Here is a 24,546-nt window from a genome sequence, read left to right as displayed (position 1 = left end):
AACTAAACCGATGGCTTTGGATGTGAATTCGCGTATTTGTGACGGTAATTCGGCAAATGGAATAAAATCTCAATGAAATTATCCTCTGCGCTGTTATTCCGTGACTCATCAGTGTAATCACTACTGTCGGGTTTAATGGTTGTTGTGCTTGTTGTTGTAGTTGCTGTTATACTGTTCATTGTAGAGGTGTCATAATTTGGTTCATTGTTATGATGATAATGATGATTAAAATGATGATTTTTATTACTATTGTTACTACGATTATTTGCATTATTAGGCAGTGATTGATGGTCGACGTCGGCATTTTTGGCATTCCCAATGTGATGGTATAAAGCGGGAAAATAGATTCGAATTTTACTTACGGGGAAATCGCTTGCGGCGAGTTTCGTTGGCGGCTTGTTCGGGCAAAGGAGGAAACGTTCGACATCGACTTGGGGATGCGTTGGCTCGGGAAGAATTGGTTTAGGGCGTGGGATGAGGCGACGTTGACCTGTTGAAGAAAAATTTCAAGAAATTGATTTTTAATGAAATTTTAAAACTTACCTTTGACAACAACTTTGAATTTACATTCAGCTTTTAGCCCATCACGATCGACAGCAATGTACTCAACTTCGTGAATGCCAATTTGGAATTTATCGCCGGGAATGTGCGATTTATAAACTTCCTTTAAGTGATGAGCACTTTCGAATTTTGGTTCTTCCCAATGTAAAGCTCTCGCAACTTCACTTTGTTCTAACCTAACTTCAAATGATTCTGGGCAGAAGAGTACTTTTGGAGGTATTTGAGCTGAAATCAAAATTTCTTGTTAAAAGTTGACTTTTTCAAGGCTTTTCTGTACAAACCTTTAACAGTTACAACAAATCTACATTCCTCACTTAACACAGAATTAGGACTTCTTGCTCTAAAAATAACGGGATAAACTCCTGCTGGTAAGTCAGCTTGAAGTTGTTTTGCCCATGCTGGATGTGAATCAACAAATTGCCACCAATCAACATTCGTTTGAGGTTTTTCCAATTTAACAATGACAGATTCTTGTTCAGGTTCAAGTAAGACATTCATATCAGCGGGACAACGAATTACTGGTTTCAATGGCGGCGGAGTAGCTTCCAACGTTGGAGCTATTGCGACACATCTCAAATCTTCACTTGGAACCCATGTTTGATTGAATTCACAAACTGCTGTTCGACGCCCAAGAGGTTTGAAGCCAGGAGCGCAATGAAGAACGCAACGTTCACCTAAATGGTAAATTAAGATAAGTTCAGTTCAATGTTGATCTTTTCATCAATTACCTGGAAGGATTGTTCCCGTCAAACAAAGAGGCGGCGCAATAGTTCCATGTTGAGGCGGCGACAATCTCGGACAAGATTGAGGAACACAAGTTGCTTCTTTGCCATCCCATAAACCTGCTGTGCCATTACAATGTCTAACAGCTGTTCCCATAAGTGTGAAACCCTTATCGCACCATGCCGAGCATTTAGTTTTGTAGAAAAGTTGAGTACGATGACGTGATCGACTACAATGCATTTTGCCGTGTTTGGGATCTTTCAATGGAACACATTTATTGCTGATCTTGTAACATGTTTTCTTGTCGTTTCCAAGTTTGTATCCTGGATTACATTGACATGCGAAGGAACCTCCTGTATTAACACATTTAGCATTAGATGAACATCCTCCATTGAAGTGACGACATTCGTCAATGTCAATACATTGTCCTTGTTCATTTGGTCGATATCCTTGCAAACATTCGCATTTGTATCCTCCGATCGTGTTAATGCACTTCTGTTGACACAAACCTTCATTTTCAGCACATTCATCGACATCATCACAAGCCATTGGATTATCTTCATTCACACTGAAGCCCTTATTGCATGAACAAACAGCTTTTCCAAGGATATTCTTACAAATTTGATCACATCCGCCATTTCTGTACAAACAAGGATCCAAATTTTCGCAAGTTCGGTTGTCATTTCTCAGTTGATGCCCATCATTGCATTGACAATAATACCCTCCCAAAGTGTTTATGCAAGTATGTTCGCAAATTCCTTCCGTTTCACATTCATTTATATCCTCGCAGCTTCGATTGTCTTCCATTAACTGATATCCCTTGTGACACTTGCAACGATAACTGCCGTCAAAGTTCTCACAAACATGTTCGCATCCTCCATTATTGCCATCTACCGCACATTCATCGATATCGTGACACGTCAAACCATCGTCTCCCAATACCAATCCCGTTGGACATGAACAAGTAAAGTGTCCATGCGTATTTGTACATTCGTGCGAGCAACGTTTATTCTCGGGCGCACATTCGTCGATGTCGATGCACGTTTTTCCATCGGTATCCAAGAAATGCCCTTCAGGACATTCGCAGTGATAGGATCCGACAGTGTTCACACACGTGTCGGAACATCCTCCGTTCACCCCAAGTACTTCGCATTCGTTGATATCGTGACAGTTGAACTGATTCAAGCGGAATTCCATTCCTAAAATAAAAATATTTGTTGTTATTATTTTTTTTTTTTTTTTTGGGAAATTGATTGAAATTTCGCAAGTTTACCTGATGGGCATTCGCAATCGTAACTGCCGGGACGATTGACGCAATTGTGAGAACAATCGTGAGTATTTTCCGCACATTCATCGATATCGTAACAGGTGTGATTATCCTTCCCTAATGCATAGCCAGCTTCACATGCACAATGATATGACCCAATCAAGTTAATGCAAATATTTGAACAACCTAGATGAATGTGTTTGTGTGTTATGATAGGAAAATTAGTTTCAGAAGAAATCTGGTCTCTAATGACATTTAGGCTAAAGCAATTTGAGAAAATGTTTCACTTTTTCATAGATTTGATTTCAAAATTTAACATTTTATAATCGACAAATTATAGAATTTCAGAAAAAAATTGTCTAAAAACTGAATTTTGCCTTAAAATTTGTCAATTTTCATAAGAAAATAAAAAAAAATTAATTCATGAATTAACAATAGAAAATTTGAAGATTGCATTTTTGCTAATTCAAACTAATTTTAATTAAAATTTTTTTAACGTCAATTCAAAATATGAACGTTAAAAATTTTAAAAGTCTTAAAAATTCTTCAAAGTGAAACATTTTTCCTTATTGCTTTAACTTTTCTCGAAGTAATAATATTTACCTGCATTATTTTCCGTGCATTCGTCATAATCGATACACGTATGCTTATTACTCGCCAATTCCAATGTATCGGGACACGAACACTCATAGCTGCCAATTGTATTTTCACAAATGTGCGAACATCCCGCATTCTTTCCATCGGCACACTCATCCTTATCCCTGCACGTTTTCGCATCATCTGGATCCACGAAATATCCCTTAGGACACAAGCAATGCACTTTTCCATTTACCGAGGCGCACGTATGCGAACATCCGCCGTTATTTAATTCGCAAAGGTTAACCAACGCACACGTATGCTCGTCATCGACGAGCGACAACTCGTCTGGGCACGAACACGAGTATCCGCCACGCGTATTGATACAATCGTGCGAACAATTGCCGTTGTTTAGTTCGCATTCATTGACGTCGTCGCAAGTACGCCCATCCTTGTTTAGGCGATAACCGTTGTTGCAAAGACAGTAGTAGCCGCCGTCTGTGTTGACACAATTTTGCTCGCAATCCCCATTATTGACGAGACAATTATTGACATCGACGCAACGTTTGCCATCGGTGTCAAGTGTAAATCCGTGTTCACACGTCACACTGCAACTTTGCTTTTCGCTACCGTCGGGGCATTCGCAAATATACGAGCCTTCCAAATTTCTACAAGGGAATCCTTCGCAAATCGTATCTCCCTTTTCGTGACATTCGTTTATATCGACACACGTCTTCTGATCCGTATCCAACTCAAAACCATCAGGACATAGGCACTGAAAGCTCCCGTAACTATTTTTGCAAGTATGTGAGCATCCGTGATTCCCTTCGCGACACTCATCAACTTCAACGCATCTTCCATGCGATTCTTTAAATCCAACGCCACACTTGCATTTGTATCCTCCATCCATGGTTTGACTACAAACACCCGGCGAACAAAGCGCTTTATGACCTTCGTTACACTCAACGATTTCTCGACACGTTTTTCCATCAGGTCCGAGAATCAAATCATCAGGACAAGTACATTTATAACCATTTTCCTCATCTTCACATCCGTGAGAGCAACGAGTCTTGTTATGCCCGTTCAAGTCTTCACAAAAGTCTCTTACACAAGTTCTTTGATCGTGATGCAAATGGAAGTTTTCGCGACATAAACAGCGATAAGACCCAAGAGTGTTGAGACATTCGTGAGAACAAACTTTAGTAACAGCATTTTCCGAACGATCTTCGTCTTCGTTATCATTGTAATCAGAATAAACGGTACACTCGTCGATATCAACGCAAGTTTTTTCATCCTCAGCGAGTTCGTAACCTTCAGGACAGTAACATTCGTATCCCTGATATACATTTTGGCAGTATTGACATCCATGATCGCGTTCAAGACATTCATTGACATCTGTTTAAAATGAAAAATTAATGCAAATTCTGATTTTTTTTAAGAAAATGACCTAATTTCTACTTGAACAAAAAACATTGAAATTCTACGTTTAAACCCTTACTTTGACAAACAATTTACTACTTTAAAAAAATCTACTCTAAAACAAAAATTTTGAAAAAAAATTAAAAAATTTCTCTTGAAAGCTTCCTTGGTTCAAATTTCGCGCCAAAACTTACCAACACACTTGCCAAAGTCATCTAATTTGAGTCCATCATCGCAAATGATCTTTGACGTTTCAGATTCAATTTCATTCTCTTCATTTTCATGCTCTTCTTCTGTCACTTCGTGATGCCTATGACGTTCTTCTTCCCTTTCATGATGTCCACGAACTGGAATTTCATTATCTTCGGTATCGCTTTCTTCGCCTTCTCCGGTTTCCTCTTCATATTCCTTGTAGACGACATCTTCAATGTCACTCGTACTGTCTTCGTCGTGATCTTCGTGGCGATGTCTATGGGTAACTGTCTCGAGAATATGCTGCGTTGTCGTTTGAACACGAGCTGTAGTAGTAAAATGGACACGAGGCGTTGTATGATGGAACGTGCTATCGATTTCGTTGTCTTCTTCGTTCTCGTCTTCGGATTCGCCTTCGTTATCGGGCTCATAGCCATCTGTTTCAGGTTTATTGTGCTCTTCTTCGACATCGGAATCTGTTTCATGATGATGATGTACTTCAGGATGAGTTTCGTGAACTTTTTCGACTTCTTCTTCTTCCTCTTCTGGTTCGTGGGTTTCGTGATGAGTTTCGTGAGTAACATGAGTCTCTTCATGATCCTCTTTTTCATCTTCTGACTCGTAAATTTCGTTATTTTCCTCTTCTTTTTCCGACTCGTGATGGGTTTCATGATGTTTTTCTTCTGATTCTTCCATTTCATGAACTCGATAAGAAACGGTTTGATGTTCCTCTTCTTCTTCTTCTTCTTCCTCATGTTCTTCTTTTTCCTCCGTTTCATGAACATTTTCAGGAACTTTTGGCATATATCCTTCAATTTCGTTATCGATCTCATTTTCGCTCAAATCAACGGAATTTGCTTCAGTTGTAGTAGTTTCATGCGTTTCCTTTATTTCCGTTTTGACTTCAGTAGCATTTGACACACCTTTGTCGCAAATTGTACAAATAATGAGTTAATTTTATATGAATGTAAAAAAAAAGATGAAAATCATTATTTTAATACCCAATGGCGACAATTCAATCAATTATTACCACTCATTAATTCTTTATGACATGCAATTGGGGATTCCATGCTTGAAGGCAGTTAAGAAGCTCGAGAATTTTTTTTATTTCAAATTTTATTTCAAAAGAATTAAGAATTTATTAAAATTTTGAAAATTCTCAAAAAAATTTCTCATTACATTGTAAGTTAAAAAACGTTCAAAGGTTAATTTGGTAAAAAAATTTTTTTGAATTTTTTCGAATTTTTTTTTTTTTTTTTTTAGAACAAGAAATATAACTTCAGATTTGAACTTAAGTTAATTTACCATATAATGTAGATAATTAATAAAAAAAAAAATCTGTTACAAATTTAAAAAATGCTAATAATTAATGGAACATCAATTTTAAAATTAATAGAACAATATTTTTCCATGAATTTTTGGATTGTTTCAGCAATTTTTTACACTAATTTTAAATTATTTTTCATAAAATAAAAAAATAATTTAATATAAATACATTAAAATAATTCATTCTCAAAACTTTTGTTAAAAATATTGAAAAATTGCGAAATTTCGTTAAAAATTCAAAAGTTTTACGTAAAATGTTAATAGAACGAATTTTAAAACCTATTTTCGTTAATAGAACGTATTATTTTTTTTCCATAAAAATTATCTACATTACGGTAATTTATTAGTTATTGCATATTGGAATTTAAACTCGAAATACAAATTTCTATAGACTATAACTGGAAAAAATTTAAAAAAAAAAAATTTTGTTTGTTTATGCATCTTTGAACAATTTTTGCCTAAATCCAAAAATAAGTCTTAAAATTTTTATAAAATTTTAAAAAATTAAAAATTAATTTAAAAAATTTAACATTTTCTGTCAAAATTCTATAATTTTTCTCTCTTCTAATCAAGAATTTATTTTTTTTTATTTTTTTTTTTTTGTAACCAAATTTAATTTAAATCTTTATAATTGGATTACTCGAACTTTATAAACCTCCCAAGTAATTAGAATCCCCACATGCAATTCAATTTTAAATCTCGTTTTAACTGAATATGATTATAATGAAAACGTTATTTTGTCAGTAAAATATACCTTTTTTGTATTAATAAATCAATCATATTTTATTCCCCATGATAATTGTGTTAAAATAATTGGCAAGCTCTCCAAGCTCTGACAACCCGAATCTCCGTAGCAAAATCGAATTTTCGGAACGTATTAAAATTGCGTTACCAATCATGCATAATGAAACATTGTTTAAGGATGCCTTCAACCAAAATTGTGTGATTGTGAGTTAATATTTGTTTAGCTTCGAGAGTTCTATGAAACGGTATTTGTAAAATATTGAATGGAATTTAATATAATGTATATTATTATTGTTTTTGAAGGGAGCTCAGGGAATTATTCAATTAGTAACAATCGATAGGCAAGCTACAGCTGATGGCAATGCAAAATATTATTCTTTGGCATTAAAATTGTGTTTGATGATGTAATCTCTTCCCGCACACACACAAAACGGTTGACTGAGTAAATCGGATCCCTTTCTCACACTCCCTCCCGAGAGACGTCGCATTTTAAGCTAATTAATTATTCGCTTTTGCAAATGTTTGTCTATACGCGTTACGCGGCGCGCGTGTATTTAGTCAACAGTTTAATCAGCAATTATAATCCAATAGCAAACAAACGCGAAAAGCAAATATGTATCAATTTTTCGGCGGCACCACGCAAATTTTAATCAAAAATTCAAACAAAACCACAAGAGAAGCCACCCTATCGATAAATTTGCCCCGAAATTTTTTTTTTTTCAAACACACACACGAGTTCGGACACCAAAAAAATAAAAATTATAGTGTGAACTTTTAGCTAATAATCAAACAATTTTATGAATATTTTACCATTTTATGTACATTTTTCATATACAACGAGACCAGAGGTGTTATTTGTGGTTTGTGCTTCAATAAATCCACACGCACAGGCACACACGAACACACGTGCAACCAAATAACAAGTGAATGAAAATATTTCGAACACCTACGCCTATATTTTATCCGGTAGATGTGCTCTTTTTGTTAATTGCAAAGTTTGGTGCACGACGACGACGACGAGAGAGAGTTAATGAAATTGCATTCCATCGAGTTTGTACAGGCATGTCGCCATGAACACCTCAACTGCCTAAACAAAGCATGATATTTAAATAATTTTGCAAATGAAAAGCTATCGATTGTGTATCAGGTACAAACTACACAGGAGGTTAGTATAATTCTATAAGCACACATAGGAATTAGTAAACATAAAAAACATTTATGGAAAATTCAATCAACCAAATTTAATAAGCTTTTGTTTGCGTGGAATTTTAGTCTGTAGGCGAAAAAACAGTAGTGAGAAGAGTTATTTTTGTTTTTATAGCGCCAAGAGGCACAGTGGGATGAAATTTAGAATTTTTGATCAATTTAAAGATTTTTCATTTGAAAAATTTTAAAATTATTTTTAAAATTTTCTGATTTTTTTCCCAAAATTCATTTTAAAAACTAATTTTTAACTGGTTTTAAACAAAATTAAAAAAAAATTCAGGTAAAAAATATTGTCTTTTGACACTTTTTGCTCGTAGACCAAATTTTGAATTTCTAAATAATTTTTTCTATAAAATAGGAGAAAATTTTATTTATTAAAAATTCTTATAAAAACCTTCAAATTTTAAATTCAGATGAATTTACATCTAACTTCAAGTTTTATTTAAAACTTTTTTGTAAAAAAAAATTTTTAATTTAAAAGCTGAGAAAACTTAAACTTGAGTTAAACTAAAATGAAAATTTTTTTTGACTTAAAAGACATTTTTAAAAAAAACCTTTAATAAGTCAATTTAAAGAGCTTTACTTTATTTGAGAAAAAAATGTCAAACACATTTTTTTTCTAAATTAGAATAAAAAATTAAAAATTAAATTAAATAAATTAAATTAAATTAAAAATAAAATTAAGACTTTAACTTAAATAATTAAAAAAAAATTTTTTTGACTTAAAAGGTATTTAAAAAAATTTTAAAAACTTTTTTTCATTCGATTTTATTTGAGAAAAACGTGGTAAAAGACAATTTTTTTACCTGAAATTTTTTTTCTAAATTTTGTTATGACCAGTTTTTAATTAGTTTTTTAAAATGGATTTTGGAAAAAATTTAAAAAATTCTTAAAAATCATTTTAGATTTTTTTTAAACAATTTAAAAGTTAAAAAAAAATGATCAAAAATTTCAAATTTCATCCCACTGTGCCTAGATTTTTTTTCTATTTAATTTTGCCAAACCAACTCCAAACTAAACTACAACGAAGTGCCTAGTAGCACACATATTCTCTTACCAATGCATCGTTTATCATTTTCCGGATCTGGTTGTAATCCCTCGCGACATGTACATTTATGTGATCCTGGTTGATTTGTACACAATTGTTCACATCCACCGTTATTTGTTTCGCATTCGTTTATATCTGTATTGAACAAAATTGCGGAGAAATGAACAAATTTTTTTTTCAACAATTTTAACAGGAAAATACGACAACGATGATGATGGAAAAAAAAGTATCGAAGAGAGAATGAGAGGAAAAAAAGTTTGTACCGAAATAAAATTAAAATTATATTGATTTAATTCCTCGTGGAATAATTGCTGTTGTTAAAAAAAACAATTTTTCGTATATATGAAAAATGTTTAAAAAATTACATGACAAGCAATTCAGGGCGCAGGAAAAAACACCTGCAAGCACCTGTTCTCGAATAAATTTCCCCTTTTTTGTAAAAATTTTCTTTCGAAACGAATTAGAACGAAGAACAAGAAAATGCGTGTTTTCGTCGTTTTTGTACAAAAATTTTCTTCTTAAAAAAAAGTGATCATAAAAAGCGCCAACAGCATGCCGTACACTCGTAAAATGTTTGACAAAAAAAAAACAACAGCGAACGGAACACAAAACAAGTGTGTAGTAAAAAAGAAGAAAATTTAAAGAATGCAACGAAACGTGAGCAGTGCGACAGATTGTCCGCGTTGTTTTTCATTGTATCTCTTTTTCATTATTATTATTTTGTTCTGTTTTTTCATCGTCGTCGTTGTTGGATATGAAACGTGATTGTGAGTTACCGCAGTCAACGCAACGCAACGATGACAGTAGTCGACAGAGGGTTAAATGATGCAACTTTCTTTTATAATCGTTCTACATTTAAAAATACATTTATTTACTCTTAACTGAAATGAAATTACTGAGGAATGTCATAATATTGCATATTATTTGTCTAACAAAAAAACATATAGAAAGAGAAAAGTCTGTTGCTGTAATCGTTGCACTTGCAGTTAAATTGTTTCAGTTTTTTCTTTCTTTTCTTCATAAAATACAATAAAAATAGAAGAAAGAAGAAGAGATTTCGCAATTTCATACGACTATACGACGAGAAACAACAGAAGAAGTGGCATTAACAGGAATTTCATATTGCATTGCTTTAGTCATGATAATTTCTTTTAATTACATTTAAACTCATTATTGTCGTTTCTTTTCTCATTCTCTCTCTCCTTCAGTCTTACAGTCTGGTTGTTTTAATTTCTTCATCATCAACGTGTGAATGAACAAACGTTAGCTGTGAAAAATTGATGTTTCGCAATAGAAGATTTCAACTGAAGACAAAGTGCGAGTTATTGGTAAGTTTTTTATACAAAAGTCTAATTGAAGTACTAAATTTCATTTATTTTTAAATATTTTTAATAAAAAGCTATTTTACCTACTTATTTTAGGTCCAAAAAAAGTTAACTATAAATTAATATTCTTTATAAAATTTTAAGACTTCTCAGGCTAAATGTATGGAAATTTTCTTAATGCGAAGTTTCAGTCTTACTTTGTGTGGAAGAAACAAATAAATCTTAGACGAAAGTATCGCTGGAAAATCGAAGACCTGATCATAAGTACTTAAAAGCCGGCTTAAATGGCACCCATTGCTAAACTGTTCAGTTTTTGTTAAAGATATTATGACATAACAACTTGACAAAAATCTTTTATTGATGAGCCGTTGTTTCCATAAAAAATTAACTACATTACTCTAATTCATATCTAAAACTTATTATGGGATATTTTTGCAATGGAAGGTGAACTCTGACTACGTCTTAAGATCATTCAAACTTGCAATGTTCTACCTTTAGTTCTGTTAAGACCCTTCTGTTAGGAGGTTAAGACAATGGAGAGAAAAAGTTAAAGAACATGGATTATTTTCGATTCGAGCAATTCAATTTTCAAAGTTATAAAACAATTTTTTAATTATTTAATCTTACTCTGCTTTCTTAATTTGTATCTAAAACTTAAAATCGAAAAAAAAATTAACTTTAATAAATTTTACATCATGTGAATTTTTTAAGCTGCGAAACATCAATTTTTCACAATGTCACATGCAACGTTCCTAATTTTTGTTTAATTTTTTTTACAAACTTTTTAATCGTTCAAGAAATTTCACCTACCGTGGCACGTTGTTCCATCTTCTTCGTCTAACTTGTAGCCCGTAAAGCAGGAGCAAACAATTCGCGGCTCACTCTCCTCGGGAAGATGATATGCAGCACATTCATGATCGCACTGATTTTGCTCCTCATCGCAATCATGCCTGCCGAAAAAGAAAAAAATCATATTTCATGAGAATATTGTTTTTATGATGACACGAATTCGCTAAAGGGACTTACTTAACAAGCCGTTCATCATAACCTTGTTCGTCATCCTCTTCCGTTCCTTCCTCCTCGTCGCCTTCTTCGTACTCCGAGCCGGCTGTGGATGAACATTTTTCATACAAGATTAATTTCTATTCAATGTTAAATGTCATGTTTTCAATCTCTTTTCCTCTCACTCATTCACTCCGCCATCACCCCGAAGGATATGTTTCTCAAGAAAATTATATTATTGCAAGTTTAACTATTTGCGCAAAATTGTGTGCCCCTAAAACTACACACATACAATCTTTCTCGAAATTTATATCCTTTTCCAAACAGTATCATATGTTACAAAAAAAAGACTTAGACATATTAAAGGAAGAAATATCACTTTTTGAGAGAAGATGAACGTTACGACGACGACGACGACGAGAAATGGAGACAAGACAAATAAATTGAGAATCATTTTCATCGTCAAACAAACCACCCAACAACATTCATAAAGTGCAATTTATAGATGTATTCAAGTTTTGAAAAGTTTTTGTGGCAAAATACGTTTAGGCAAATTCCCTACATGGAAATGTGTCTGTGGCGTTAGTTATTAGTCATTTTGGGGATTAGGATACACGAGATTAAATGAACATTATAATGGTTTTATGTCTTTTTGGACAATGAATGGAGTGGTTTCAGACGATAGTTGACATTGAACGATGGGAAAAGGGGACCTTGGGGAAGGTTTCTCAGTTAATTTGGACCGATTTCGGAATAAATGGACCGAATATGTTTTAGAGAATGATAAATTTTCTTCAATTTTTGACCAAATTTCTCATCATAAGCAAAGTTTACTTTAATTTTTGTCTCTTAACGGTAAATTTTTCTTCGAAAAGGAAAAATTGTTCAAATTCTACTTGAAAAAGGTCAACTTTGTCTCCAAGGATCGTTTTTCATTCATCCAAAAATAAATCGAAAAAAAAAACTTTCGGTTTTACTCGTTCACCTGTCTCACGAGAGAAGACATCAAATGTCAATCAATCAGCAATAAAATTAAATATTTATATCATCAATGTCTAAATTTAAGTGAGATCGTAACACCCAAGTATGTAAATTGTCATCTGGATGTCTCGACATTAATAATAATAATCAACAAAAGTTTACCGAGAAATATTTCACGCGACACGACAAAGGCAGGTGATTGACACCCATGTAAATCAATTTGTTTGTGCTGTTTGGTCTTCGTCGTTGTCGCGACATGTTACTTTTCTCACGCTTTAAAGAGAGACATTTCTTACCTGCTTCTTCGCCATCAATCGAAAAGCAAAAAGGCACATCGCCAACCCATTGTTCCTGACTGCAAAACAAACGATCGGTGTTTGTGTTCTCAAGCTCGTAGCCATCGTCGCATTCGTAGAACGACACAAGGAAAGTGTATGGACCTTTCTTGCGACTAAAGAAAACAATTTATGAGAACTTTTCACGCAAGAAACGATGGGAATTACTTACCGAACGTATCTCACAACTTCTGCATTGGGGATTTGAGGAGCACGAACCAGTCCGTCAGAGAGACAAGACATATCCAGTGCACTGGCAAACTCTTCCGTTACATTAGGCTCATCTTCGATATCTTGTCCTCGATTGCCTTTGCGACGCCCTCCTCCTCCGCTGACACGAGTTTGATCAACTGTTGGTCAATAAAATGAAAATTATTCAAAGTTTCTGTCCCTTATTTCAACATCGCAGTATCCAGGTAGGTACTTGACAATATAAAATCAATAAGGTGTTTTATTGTTTGCACTTCACAGCATGACGCTTCGAAGATGAACTCACACAAAGACATATATGAAGGAAGGCAATTAGTCTCTCACACTATAAAGTGCCCACGTATCGACCATTTATTATGTTGCTAATGGATTTTTGGTCACAATTTATCTGTTCATGTCTCTTTCTTCGCTCGATAATCTTGACCAACCGACAAAAGTGACCGAAAAGCGTGCTTAAAATTAATTTCTCGACGGAAATTTATCATCGTGATTATTTAAACACGGAGATGACAATAAATAAGCTTCTATGAATAAATTTTGCGCGGTAAGTTCATGCTTTTTCGTGAAAACAAACAAATCAGATTAAAAAAATTCAATCTTTTCTAGCGAAAGCGCGCTATTTTCTACCTTTCTTATTGCATGACAAATGACGTCTGTAAATAAGGTTTATCTTGCGTTTTTCATGTCTTAGCCACTCATAAAGTAATCTAATAGCCTCCCCTTCATTCTATCTTCGAGTCGGTTCGAGTGTATTCAAAAGCTGTGCCTTTATAATTTATACTTATTACAAAATATTCATGGATGGATAACAATGAAGCAAGACATAACCAACATTGCCCTGAGGAGTTAAAATGAGTGAATTTCAGACTTGGATAAGGTAATTTTATAACTTGAGGAATTTTCCTTTGAAGGTAAGCTTTTTCAGCTAATAAGTTATCCATTACAATATTTTAGTTTTTTTTCAGCAATTAATTTCCTAAAAGTTATCATTTTTTTAAGTTTTTATACAGGTGTCAAAATCTGATTAAAAGGTTAAGCAATTATACTGAAGTGATTAAAAAGAAGAAAAATTTGCTTTAAAAGCGATGGAGTCTTATAAAATCCAATAGTATGAAGATCTAAATATCATCAAGAAGCAACTGGAGGTCCATATTAAGTTAAAAATTACCATCCTTAAGCTAAATACGAGAAACAACTTCAGAAGAGAAGGTTAATTTGAGTTATTTGAAAAAGGTTTCATTAAATTTAATGGGCAACGATTTTTACTGTATGGAAGGATTTACTACAATTTTTGTTGCCAAATTGCCTTTTAAGAGTCTCACAGATTTGTTTTGTTGTTATGACAAATCATCAAATTGAAGCATTGGAAAATTTTTCGACAAAACAATACACAAGAGAAACACTTGAGACGATCTTGATGTCTTTCATCTTATTGTTCATTGCAATATACAATAGTAAAAAGCCTCTTCTTTCAAAGTATTAGATAAATTTCAATTTTGCGTTATAGTTCTCGGAATACAATTTTCGACTTCAAAACCGAAAAAATTGAATTGAAATCTAAAAATATTAATTCATGTAATGAAATGAACTTAATTTCATCCCTTTTCCATCCATTGGGCACAAGGCCAAGCAAAAAAGGGCAAAAAATTAAAAATGAAAAAAAAAACATTATCTTGATTCAAGTCTCGCTTCTTCGGTTCCTTGTTGGTTTAAATATTAAAAGTTTATATGAAACACACAAAATTTTTCACAAAACAATATTATATAAAATAAATGAATAAAAATATGTACGAGCACGACGACGAAGGCACAGAAAAATTGCAAACAAAATACTTTACATTATTGCGGCTTTTACTTGTTTTCCTTTTTCATTCAATTTTACTGTGTTTAGACGCTGCTCGATACCGAGGAATGGCAACGAAAAAACACAACAACAAAAAAAAGCGAATAATACAATTTTTCGGTAAAAATTAATAAATTTTTCTACATAAATCAGATAAAATTGGGGTCAAAATTCAATTTAGAACGGGCGCACCGGCAACGACAACGACGAAAAATACGACGAGAGAAGAACAAACAAAAGAAATAATAATAGCTATATTTTCTATTGTAAAGCGAGAAAAGAGCGCTGCCTGTTTCCCTGATAAAATGTTTTAAAAGGAGGAAATTTAAATTTGTTGCTTTTAGTGGTAATTTCAATATATTCAATTTGTTACGAGGACGAAGAGGCAAGCATATGTAAGCGTTGCAACAATCTCTTCTCATATAATCCGCCCAAACTCATAAAATTCACTTAAACCGTTCATCTATTCTCTCATGCGGGCGGCGACTGTGAAAAATCAGGAAGAAACAACATTTCTGTTCGCTCAATTCGCTTCGTGTTGAGGTAAGAAGATACATTCGATGCCCGCATTGAATCTGAGATGTTGACGATTGAATTTTTAAACAGGTGTTTTGTTTCATCGCGCGATAAATTTATGGAAAGAAAACCTGGAATTCGATATATTTTTTTATCTCGACTTCAAATCAACAACAAAAAATTTGTACATTTCTACGAGAAAACATGCCTTCCTATCTAGACATAGCTATTTCCCAAAAAAATGAATAAAAACGAACAGCTTCGCGGAAGATTAGGATAATCTCGTGCAGTATTTACTGAAAATCATAATTGGTTGTTCGGGGAATTCGTGAGTGCTCTGATTTATATGGCAATGAAGGTTGCGTTATTTTGGAGCAGAATTGAAATATTTGGATGGATTACGTTGGCGGGCAAAATGTAAGTAAAAATAGCTCTTTATGATGAATTTCGAAGAAAATTTAGACTTACAATATGAAATCCTTGAGAGTCTTGAATTATAAGTTCAAAAACCTTTGAAAAAAAAAAATTTAAATTTTGACGCTAGATGGCGCTTTTAAAGCAAAAAATTAAATTTTGACGCTAGATGGCGCTTTTAAGACAAAAAAATAAATTTTGACGCTAGATGGCTCTTTTAATACAAAAAAATAATTTTTACGCTAGTTGGCGCTTTTAAAGCAAAAAATTAAAAATTTGACGCTAGATGGCGCTTTAAAAACGAAATAGCAAGTTTAATTCAAAATTCTTCATTAAATTCAAAATAATTCACGAAATTTGCTTAAATTTTAGCTTTTACTCGGAGTTTTCTTAATAAATTTTATAAAAATGTTCTTAAAGTTTGAAACTGATAACCAAAAATTAACTGAAAAAATTTTTTCAACTTAATTCAATAATCTATTTTCACCAAAAATACTTAATCTCGTAGATAAAAACTTTTCAAACTGCAAGAGTAAACCTTTGATCTCACGAAAACCTCAAATAAAATTCTTGGAACAGGCTATTGAAATATTTCCACAGCACCCGAACGACGATTAGTTGAAAATTGTGTAAAGTTTATATTTTAAAAGGCACAAAACATATAAATTTTTTACAATTTACTTAAATTTATTAGAATAAAATAGTTTTGTGTGTGTTTGTGCCTGCTCGTTCTCACTCTTTTCGAGTTCACGTTGCTACAATACCATGGCTCACCATTAGAAAATTTTTGATTTTACACTCAGATAAAATGCAAAAGTTTAATGGAATTCTGCCTGATTGCACCACGTGCAAACATTTTTCGAGTTAATGTACTTTCTGGAATCTCTAAATTAGATTTTACTCGTGTTATTTTTTTTTTTATTTCGAGTGGGAGCAAACTTTTATCTCATCGTGATTGATGAGCAACCGCAAACACTTTTAATTGCCAAAAAAAAAAAGTAAATTAATTTAACATCCCGAGCAATAATCTGATAATACAATAATAGATCATCATCGTTCGTATGCCGAAACAAAAAAAAAATACAAACAAAAAAAATTTCATTCGCGTTCTAAATATTTGTTCTAGCGAGAATGCGACTCGGAGTTCTGAAACAGAATGTGCGGCAAGACAATAAATAATGGCGTTTAGATGTGTGGGCGATGCAACATAGTAAATTTATTACCGTTTTGTGACTCTTCTTGCTTCTCTATTTTTTTTTTGTCAATGAGGAAGAATGAAAAAATAATAAAAACTAAAAAAAAATCACAGAGAGAGAGAGAAGAGTTGTAAGTGTAGCATCGAAAAATCGTCAAAATGTAATAAAAAATAAATATTTATTACCCCTTTTTCTGGATCATCTTCGTCAACGACGCATGGCATCGCATATCACACAACATTTGACCACACAAATATTACAATTTAATGATTTGTCCAAAAAATAATGCGTGGACCGCGACGGGATCATTGCTTTCTCATCATCATTCCGGAATTCTTTTCTATTTTTTTTTTACAGATTTAGAACAGAGATTACATCATGCGGACATGGGATTAACTGTTTTTCGGGCGATTTGGGACACAAGTGTACTTTACTATGCCTCATTACTTCCGTTTATTTTTTTTTTGTAAGAAGATCTTAAGAAGTAACATTGGATTTTGGTTTGCAAAATTTGAACTTGAAAATTTTATTTATTTATTTTTAATTTTTTTAGAATTAACTTCAAAGAATTTTTTCTTTACAGAATTCACAGGTTTTGACTTGGATCGCACTTCATGAGTACAATTAAATAGAATTTGAACCAATTAAGGCAAATGCAACCATTCGTTGTTCAAATAGAATATAATTGAGTCTCCAAAATGTGATTGTAGCGTATTAGACCAAACCATCACAAATTTTGGTTTTTGACCAAAAATTCCAAAATTGCTTGAAAATCATGAAAATCGCCAAAAATCGAAGTTGAGGTGAAATTTTTTGAAAAAAATTTTTTGAAGTAGAATTGTTCGTCGTCTCGAGTAGATCATTTTTTTGCCCGTAAACCTACCATTGCTTCAGAAAAACCAAAAATATCAATTTTTCACGTCTCGTGCCTTTGTACAAGAGCAAAAACTACCTAAAAACTTGGATATAAAACTTTAAAATCTTTCTATTACTTGTAAAAGAATGAAAACCATCAATAACTTGAAAAACAATTGAAAATTAAAATTTAGAATTAAAATAACAACCTTTTCGAATTTTAATATTTTTCAACGAATAATCTTAATTAAAACTTTCAAATACGAATTAAAATCAGAAAAACTAAAAAAATCGAATTCAAAAATTCTTCAAGTTATTTCAGACCTATTGCTGTATGATAAAAATTAAAAAATTACTGTAAAGGTTGTAAATTCAAAATTAATGTCAAATTTTTATTTTCTATCGTTTTTTAAGTTGTTTTAGATGCTCCAAGTGTAATTTCATAAAATGGTTTTCATTCTTTAATTTTTAGTAAAAAGCTTTTAAAAATTCTGAAATTTAACATTAATTAGCCTTTAATAACTTGAAAAACGATTGAAAATGAAAATTTTACATTAATTTTGAATAACAACCTTTTCAGTAATTTTTTAATATTTTTCATACGACGATAGATCTGAAATAATCTGAAAATTTTTCAAATACGAATTAAAATCAGAAAATTAAAAAAATTGTATTAAAAATTATTAAAATTATTGTCGCCGTCTAAAAAATAAATTAAAAAATTACTAAAAAATTTTTAAATTAAAGATTTTGACAAATTTCATTTTCAATCGTTTTTCAAGTTATTTTAGATGTTCCAAGTGTAAAATGGTTTTCATTATTTTATATGTAGTAAAAAGCTTTTGAAAATTCATAAAAATTTTACATTCATGATATAAACATTCCAAATCGCCATTTGCTAATTCAACTTTCCAATCTCGAAAAAAATCCTTGAAACTTAAAAAAAATAAATAACATCCTTTCCGCACACTTTTCAACAAAATTTTTCTCCTTTTTTCCATTATTTTATCTACCCTTGTAATAAAAATATTATCACCTGAGAAGCTTTTTTTTCTTCATTACAAGCCATCCATTTATCTAAATGACCCAGAAAAATACAATTAAAAATGAGTTATGATCAACTTGCTCGAGCAAATCCACACGGCGAACGTTGCAGTCAGCGCCGAGGATGAATGTGAATGAACAAAACATTAAATTTGATGTTATACATTTTTCGTGTGCCAGAGCTTATATTATTAAATAAATGTCTTTTAGGCAGCAACAAACAACAGCAGGAACAAAAAACTAACGAACGACGACGACACATTTTTATTTTATGAATAAATGTGCGGAAAAATGGAGAAAATTGCAAGTGCTTAAACCGGTGTCGACGTGCTTTTGCATAAATAAAAAAACACAAATTTTTTTCGAAACATTTTTAAGTGCCCCGGAAATGTTTTTATTGTTTTAAAGCGAGTTTTTGGGATTAATCATCAAAACATGGAAGGTAATCTAATGCGTGATCTCATGATGGTATGTTGATTATAATTTTATCTCATATATCAATTTCAAATCATTTCTCTCTCATATACAATTTTTTTTTCACCTTCATTGAAGCACAAATTACTCCGACTTTTATTTACCTTATTTAGTACAAACATGGAAATAAATTACATTTTAATCTAGTATATTTGTTTGTTTGTACATTGAACCTCTTTTTTTCCTCTCGTTCTACCTTTCTGTGCGCTGTAAATGCACACGACACACGCTGTGAGTTAAACAATAAATATTGAAATGCAAGTTCAATAGACAAAAAGTAGAAAAGAGTCATATAGACAAATCGAATTTAAGTCTAAATTAAATAGAAATCGAATTGCCTGCCTTTTCGCCCCGGAATTTTTGGGCAAATCTGTACCAAAGTCACATGGGGGATAAAAGTTTGTTTTAACTATTTTTGTCATCATGACCTTTCCGAAGAACACAAACCGACGAACAGATTTCATAAATAATCGACTTTTATTACTTCTTCTCTGAACCAAAAATTTTCTATGGCAAATTAAGATTTTGTCAATGTTTGTCCATATGCTAGCATGAGAAGGTCTGTACGAACGAAGAGATAGAAAATTGTCAATGAATCATGCAGAATATTAGATATTTTGGGTTAAGATTAAATAAAGTGAATGTAATACCCACTCGGTCTATTGAAATGGAGATCAGAATGGAATTTCGGTAGAAAGGAACATTTTTTTTAGAAATTCGTGGGAGACGAATCACTGAGGGATTTTAAGTTCAAAGGTTAAATTTTCAAAAAGGAATATTTAAATTTATTGAAAACAAATATTTTATGAGAAACTAGCCTTTGAACTTATCTCTGAATGAGTTTCATGAATGAAACCTATTAAAAAGTTTTTAATTAAAAATTCTAAAAATTTTCAGATAAGTACTTTTTCGCGGAAAACATCATTTAGAATGGATTTATAGAGTAAAAATTTTGCACTTAATAATCAGCTAATGAAAAATTTTTCACTATAAGGATTCTTTCGTCGAATTAATTTAAAACCTAGTTTAAAACTTTGGACAAACAGCAAATAAAAGCAAAAAAATATCAAATTAGTAAGTTTTTTAAACGAAAAAAATTATTTTTTATTTTTTTTAAAACAAACTTGAAAATTTTTCAAAGTTTCTTCATAAAAAATCAAATTAATTGAATATTATTGAAACTTTGATTACTTTTGAACATTTAAGAAGGATTTTCCGTAAACATCCCTCTCTATTTATTTTCCCATATCATCGAATAACAAACACACACAGACAATTTACTTAATAATAAAATGGCTTGTTTTAAATATGTGTCGAAAAGTAACCCAGATTCTCTGTATAAATTCTTCTGTACAAGCCTCATTTCTCCTCTCTTTCTCTCTCTCTCATAACACAAGATTAAATCTTAATATCACATTATTAATAACTACCATTTCCAGTTCATATCATATAAAATGCCGGACAATATTGCTCGCTTGCTATATCTTCATCCCAAATGAAATTATAAATCTTGAAGATTTTTATGACGTTGAAAATCTTTGATTATGTCACACATGCAATAATAATGATAAAGTACTTTAATGGCTCTATTATTGCCTTGATATGTTCTCGAAAATTGTTTTGTTTATCTATCAATTTTCGACGCATTTCGAGAAAATTTACGCTACGAAGCCCTTTCGAAATTGCGCTGTTTGTTTACTCCGAAATTTCATTCTTTTCATTTACTCATGAGAAACCTTAAAAGAAAAAAGACGAAAAATCAAGCGTTTCCAGGTGACTTGAATCAAATAATAAAAAGAAGAAAAAGAATTCAATTCACATGAATAAAGAAGAGAAGAAAAAAATAAATAAAAGCAAACTGGCGCAACTAAGGTGATAGATTTATTGTTGACAACCAAATAATAACAAATATCTTGAGAGATATTAAAGTCGAATAAATTTAGAAAAAAAAACCCACACGCGTGCTCTTCTCATAACTATGAAATATATTGAGAGATTTTTTTTTTTTTTTTTTTGAAATTGCAAGAGCAATGACACTTGCCCAAAAATAAAAATGAAGAGTTAATAAACCTCTTAAAAAATGGCCTTATATGTCATTTTAAGAACATAATTTAATGGCCTCATAATTTTATATTTCGTTTATTTGCGAAACGACATTCTCTTTTGACATGCGGAACATACTTGTTAATTACAACTGTCTCTAATTAATGTAGCGGGTCTGGAAAATCGATTATGTTGCGAAAAAAAACGCGAACGTGGGTTGTGATAGAAATGATTTTGTCACATTTCTTCGTAAGGTTGCGAAAATTCTTACAGCACGTGACGGAGTTAAGGAGAGCAAAATGAGGGCTTGTCAGAATTTTGATGATGGAAGATTTTTTAACGTGTTAGTATATCGGTAAGTATCCTCGCCTTTAGTAGAAAATTTGTTCCAGAATTTTGTGATCGTGATTTTTTTTACGTGTTAGTATATCGATAAGTATCCTCGTCTTTTTGTAGAATGTTTGTTCAAGACAAGAAAAAACATCCATCGAGTTTTTCGTTAAGCATCTCAAACTGAAGCTGTCAAATTTTGGCTTTTTAAACATCAAAGTAAATTTTCTGAAATTAAAAAAAAAGTTTAAAAAAAAGGACTCTTGAAAAATTTTTTCTATCTACGGTCCTGATGTAAAATTTTTCCCCATATTTCAATTAATTAATTGCAAAATCAGAGAAAATGTCGCAGCATGTCATGTTATTTGTTTTTAATCTCGCTCGTGTGATGAATATGAAACTATATTTTTTTTGTTTCATATTTCTTCGTTATCAAAAGCTGACATCTAGAAACACATGTATTTTAATTTACAGATGTAATCTTCGTTTCATCCGTCATTCATTCACTCCCATGTTTGTGTCTAACTTTCAACGCGCGCGCCAACCAACATGGAAGAAATCCCATCAAACACGTTGTCTCTTGGTTCTGTTCACTGGATTACTGGGATGTTAATGCGACGCTTTTAATCAAAATCTTACTCTTTTCGCATCGTGGCGGCGTGCCTTGCCATTCATTTGTCTCCGTAACGCAGTAGATTTCGTCATCGCCACGTAATTTATAGCCCGACTCGCAGGTGTAATGAGCGATCCAAACGTCATCGGGATCCGTCTCATGGTACAACTGATATTTGCCATTTTCAATTTGCTCCGGGTTCTGGCATGGTTCTGCTTGAATGACACCTGAAATGGAAGAAAATTGATGAGAACACATTAGAAAAGTGACAAAAAGTACTTTAATCGGAGGCAAAATCAATGCAGGTAGGTGTTCAGTTCATTTTCACCTTTTTAGGCAAACTTTATATTACGACGTGTCGTATTTCTCGTTTCTACCATTTTACGATTACGATTATTGGATTTACATAATTTTTGATATTATTTTCAATGTAAATGGAAAATAATAAAAATCACGCCATAAAATGTTGTTCAGTTCATTTGAAAACCTTATTGATTGGACAAATTCTCGCCACATAATTCTTTTTTTTTGTGAATGAGTGCACAACTCGTGTAGAGGCGCGTCTTATCGTATCGTCGAACAAGAACTATGAAAGGTGTGAGCGGATTATTCTTCACGAAAAGTGACTGCTAACGGCATAATTTCCATCAACTCTCATTAGCGTTTGTGACAAAAAACTAACTTTTTTGTGCTAATTTTCCTCTCAAACCACAGAAAAAAAAATTAATGAAACTAACAAAAATCTGACAAAAATCAAAAAGTTTTACATTGCCACGAGGCTTGTTTTGCACTTTTCTTGTTGTGTTTTTAGTTTTCTGATGCTTGTATGACAACATAACTCGATGTGAAAAGTCGGTTGTAGAGAAAAAACTTGATGACTGTTTACGAGACGATGACACAAAAATATGTAATAACATTTGAAATGAAATTTTTTTCGGCAGCGTAAAATTTAACTTTTGTACTTTGCGATGCGCTGTCGTTATTAATATAAAGAATGGAAAATATTTTCCTCTTTTTTTTTGGGAAAAAACAACGGAGATGACTTTAACGTAAATACATAAATAAATTGTAAGGGAATACAAAAGTTATGGCATCTCGCTTCTTTTTCTTATCTTATCTAACTGTTTCTTTTCATATACGGCGAATGACTTCTGCTTACCTCAATTAGGTCTTTTGAACATTAACAATTTATGGTATGAGCAAGTAAGTGTAAAATTTTTAATTGACATGACAACTTTTTGACATTTTAAATTTTTGGTTTAAGGAAGATAGTAAATTGTATGATATTAGATAAGAAATAATATTGTCAAAAAGTTGTCAAAGTTTTAATATGAACTAATTTTATACTCTTTTTTTAGGTTTTTCACAACTATGGCCAATGACTTTTAAAAGATATCATAAGTATCTTTGTCTTAAAAAACTAAGCTAAAAAGTTAACATAGAGGACAACGATTCAGCTTGCCGGCATCATATACTGGAAATATTTGCTACTTCCGAAAAGGTCAACACCTTATATACTTGAGCAACTGTGAATGGTATTTGGTAACAATATTACAATAAAATCGACATCTCTGAACTTTTCTGGCATGTCGACATCACGTCTATGAAATATTTTCTTCCTTTGAAAAAGTCTGTAACTATCATAAGGGCATTTGAGGATGAGATCTGGTAACAAACGAATCAAACAACTCATTTTGTGAAAATAATTCCTTTCTAATGAACATCCATCATGTTAATGAAATAATGTAGAAATCTACTTGTTAGCTCAAATAGTTCGATTCTTTCCTTGGTTGGGTCATTTAAGCATATTCTTCGAAGTGCTAATTAATTTCTGTATTTTCGCAAATTCTTTAACTTGTTGAAGGTTTTGAATGCTCCTTTATGAACAAATGTACATTTTTAAAAATTCATAGAAAATCCAAGCTGTCATTTCGACATGAACTGTCAAAATCTCATTCCCTTACTTGCGTGCACCCTTAAGTCACACAAATAATGAAAAAAGAATCTTTTTTTTTGTCGACAAAAGTTTCTTCGTTCTCGATTTAAACATCAACTTTTTTCTTCTGCTTCATACACAATAATAAAACATTGAATGAACTATAAATATGTAAGAATAAACAGCAACACACACACAAAAAAGTCTTATCATAACATTACATTTTTTGACTTTTTGCTGCCTGTATCTCTATTGCTGTTGCTCTTCTTCTTCTCACAACAAGCCATATTAAGCTCATATAGCATTGTATAAATAATAATAATTTTCATCTTATATTTTGATTTTCCACTTCACTATCCCATTACTT

The 24,546-nt window shown here is 32.1% G+C and overlaps 1 protein-coding gene across 1 annotated transcript; it reads right to left on the bottom strand.

The window, feature by feature from the left end:
* Window positions 1-2: 2 nt before the first annotated feature.
* Window positions 3-22,623, bottom strand: LOC134829015 (uncharacterized). Its single transcript, XM_063842008.1, has 14 exons — window positions 22,596-22,623; window positions 22,270-22,470; window positions 12,878-13,055; window positions 12,667-12,821; window positions 11,414-11,495; window positions 11,198-11,337; window positions 9,072-9,197; window positions 4,741-5,661; window positions 3,155-4,522; window positions 2,558-2,737; window positions 1,290-2,483; window positions 843-1,235; window positions 544-786; window positions 3-490 (listed from the first exon to the last, which is right to left on the bottom strand). Exons 1-14 carry the CDS (start codon window positions 22,621-22,623, stop codon window positions 3-5), a joined length of 5,697 nt encoding a protein of 1,898 aa, XP_063698078.1.
* Window positions 22,624-24,546: the final 1,923 nt, after the last annotated feature.

This window comes from Culicoides brevitarsis, chromosome 2 (assembly GCF_036172545.1).
Source record: "Culicoides brevitarsis isolate CSIRO-B50_1 chromosome 2, AGI_CSIRO_Cbre_v1, whole genome shotgun sequence".
Taxonomy (NCBI): domain Eukaryota; kingdom Metazoa; phylum Arthropoda; class Insecta; order Diptera; family Ceratopogonidae; genus Culicoides; species Culicoides brevitarsis.
This window is presented reverse-complemented; position numbering and strand designations above follow the sequence as displayed.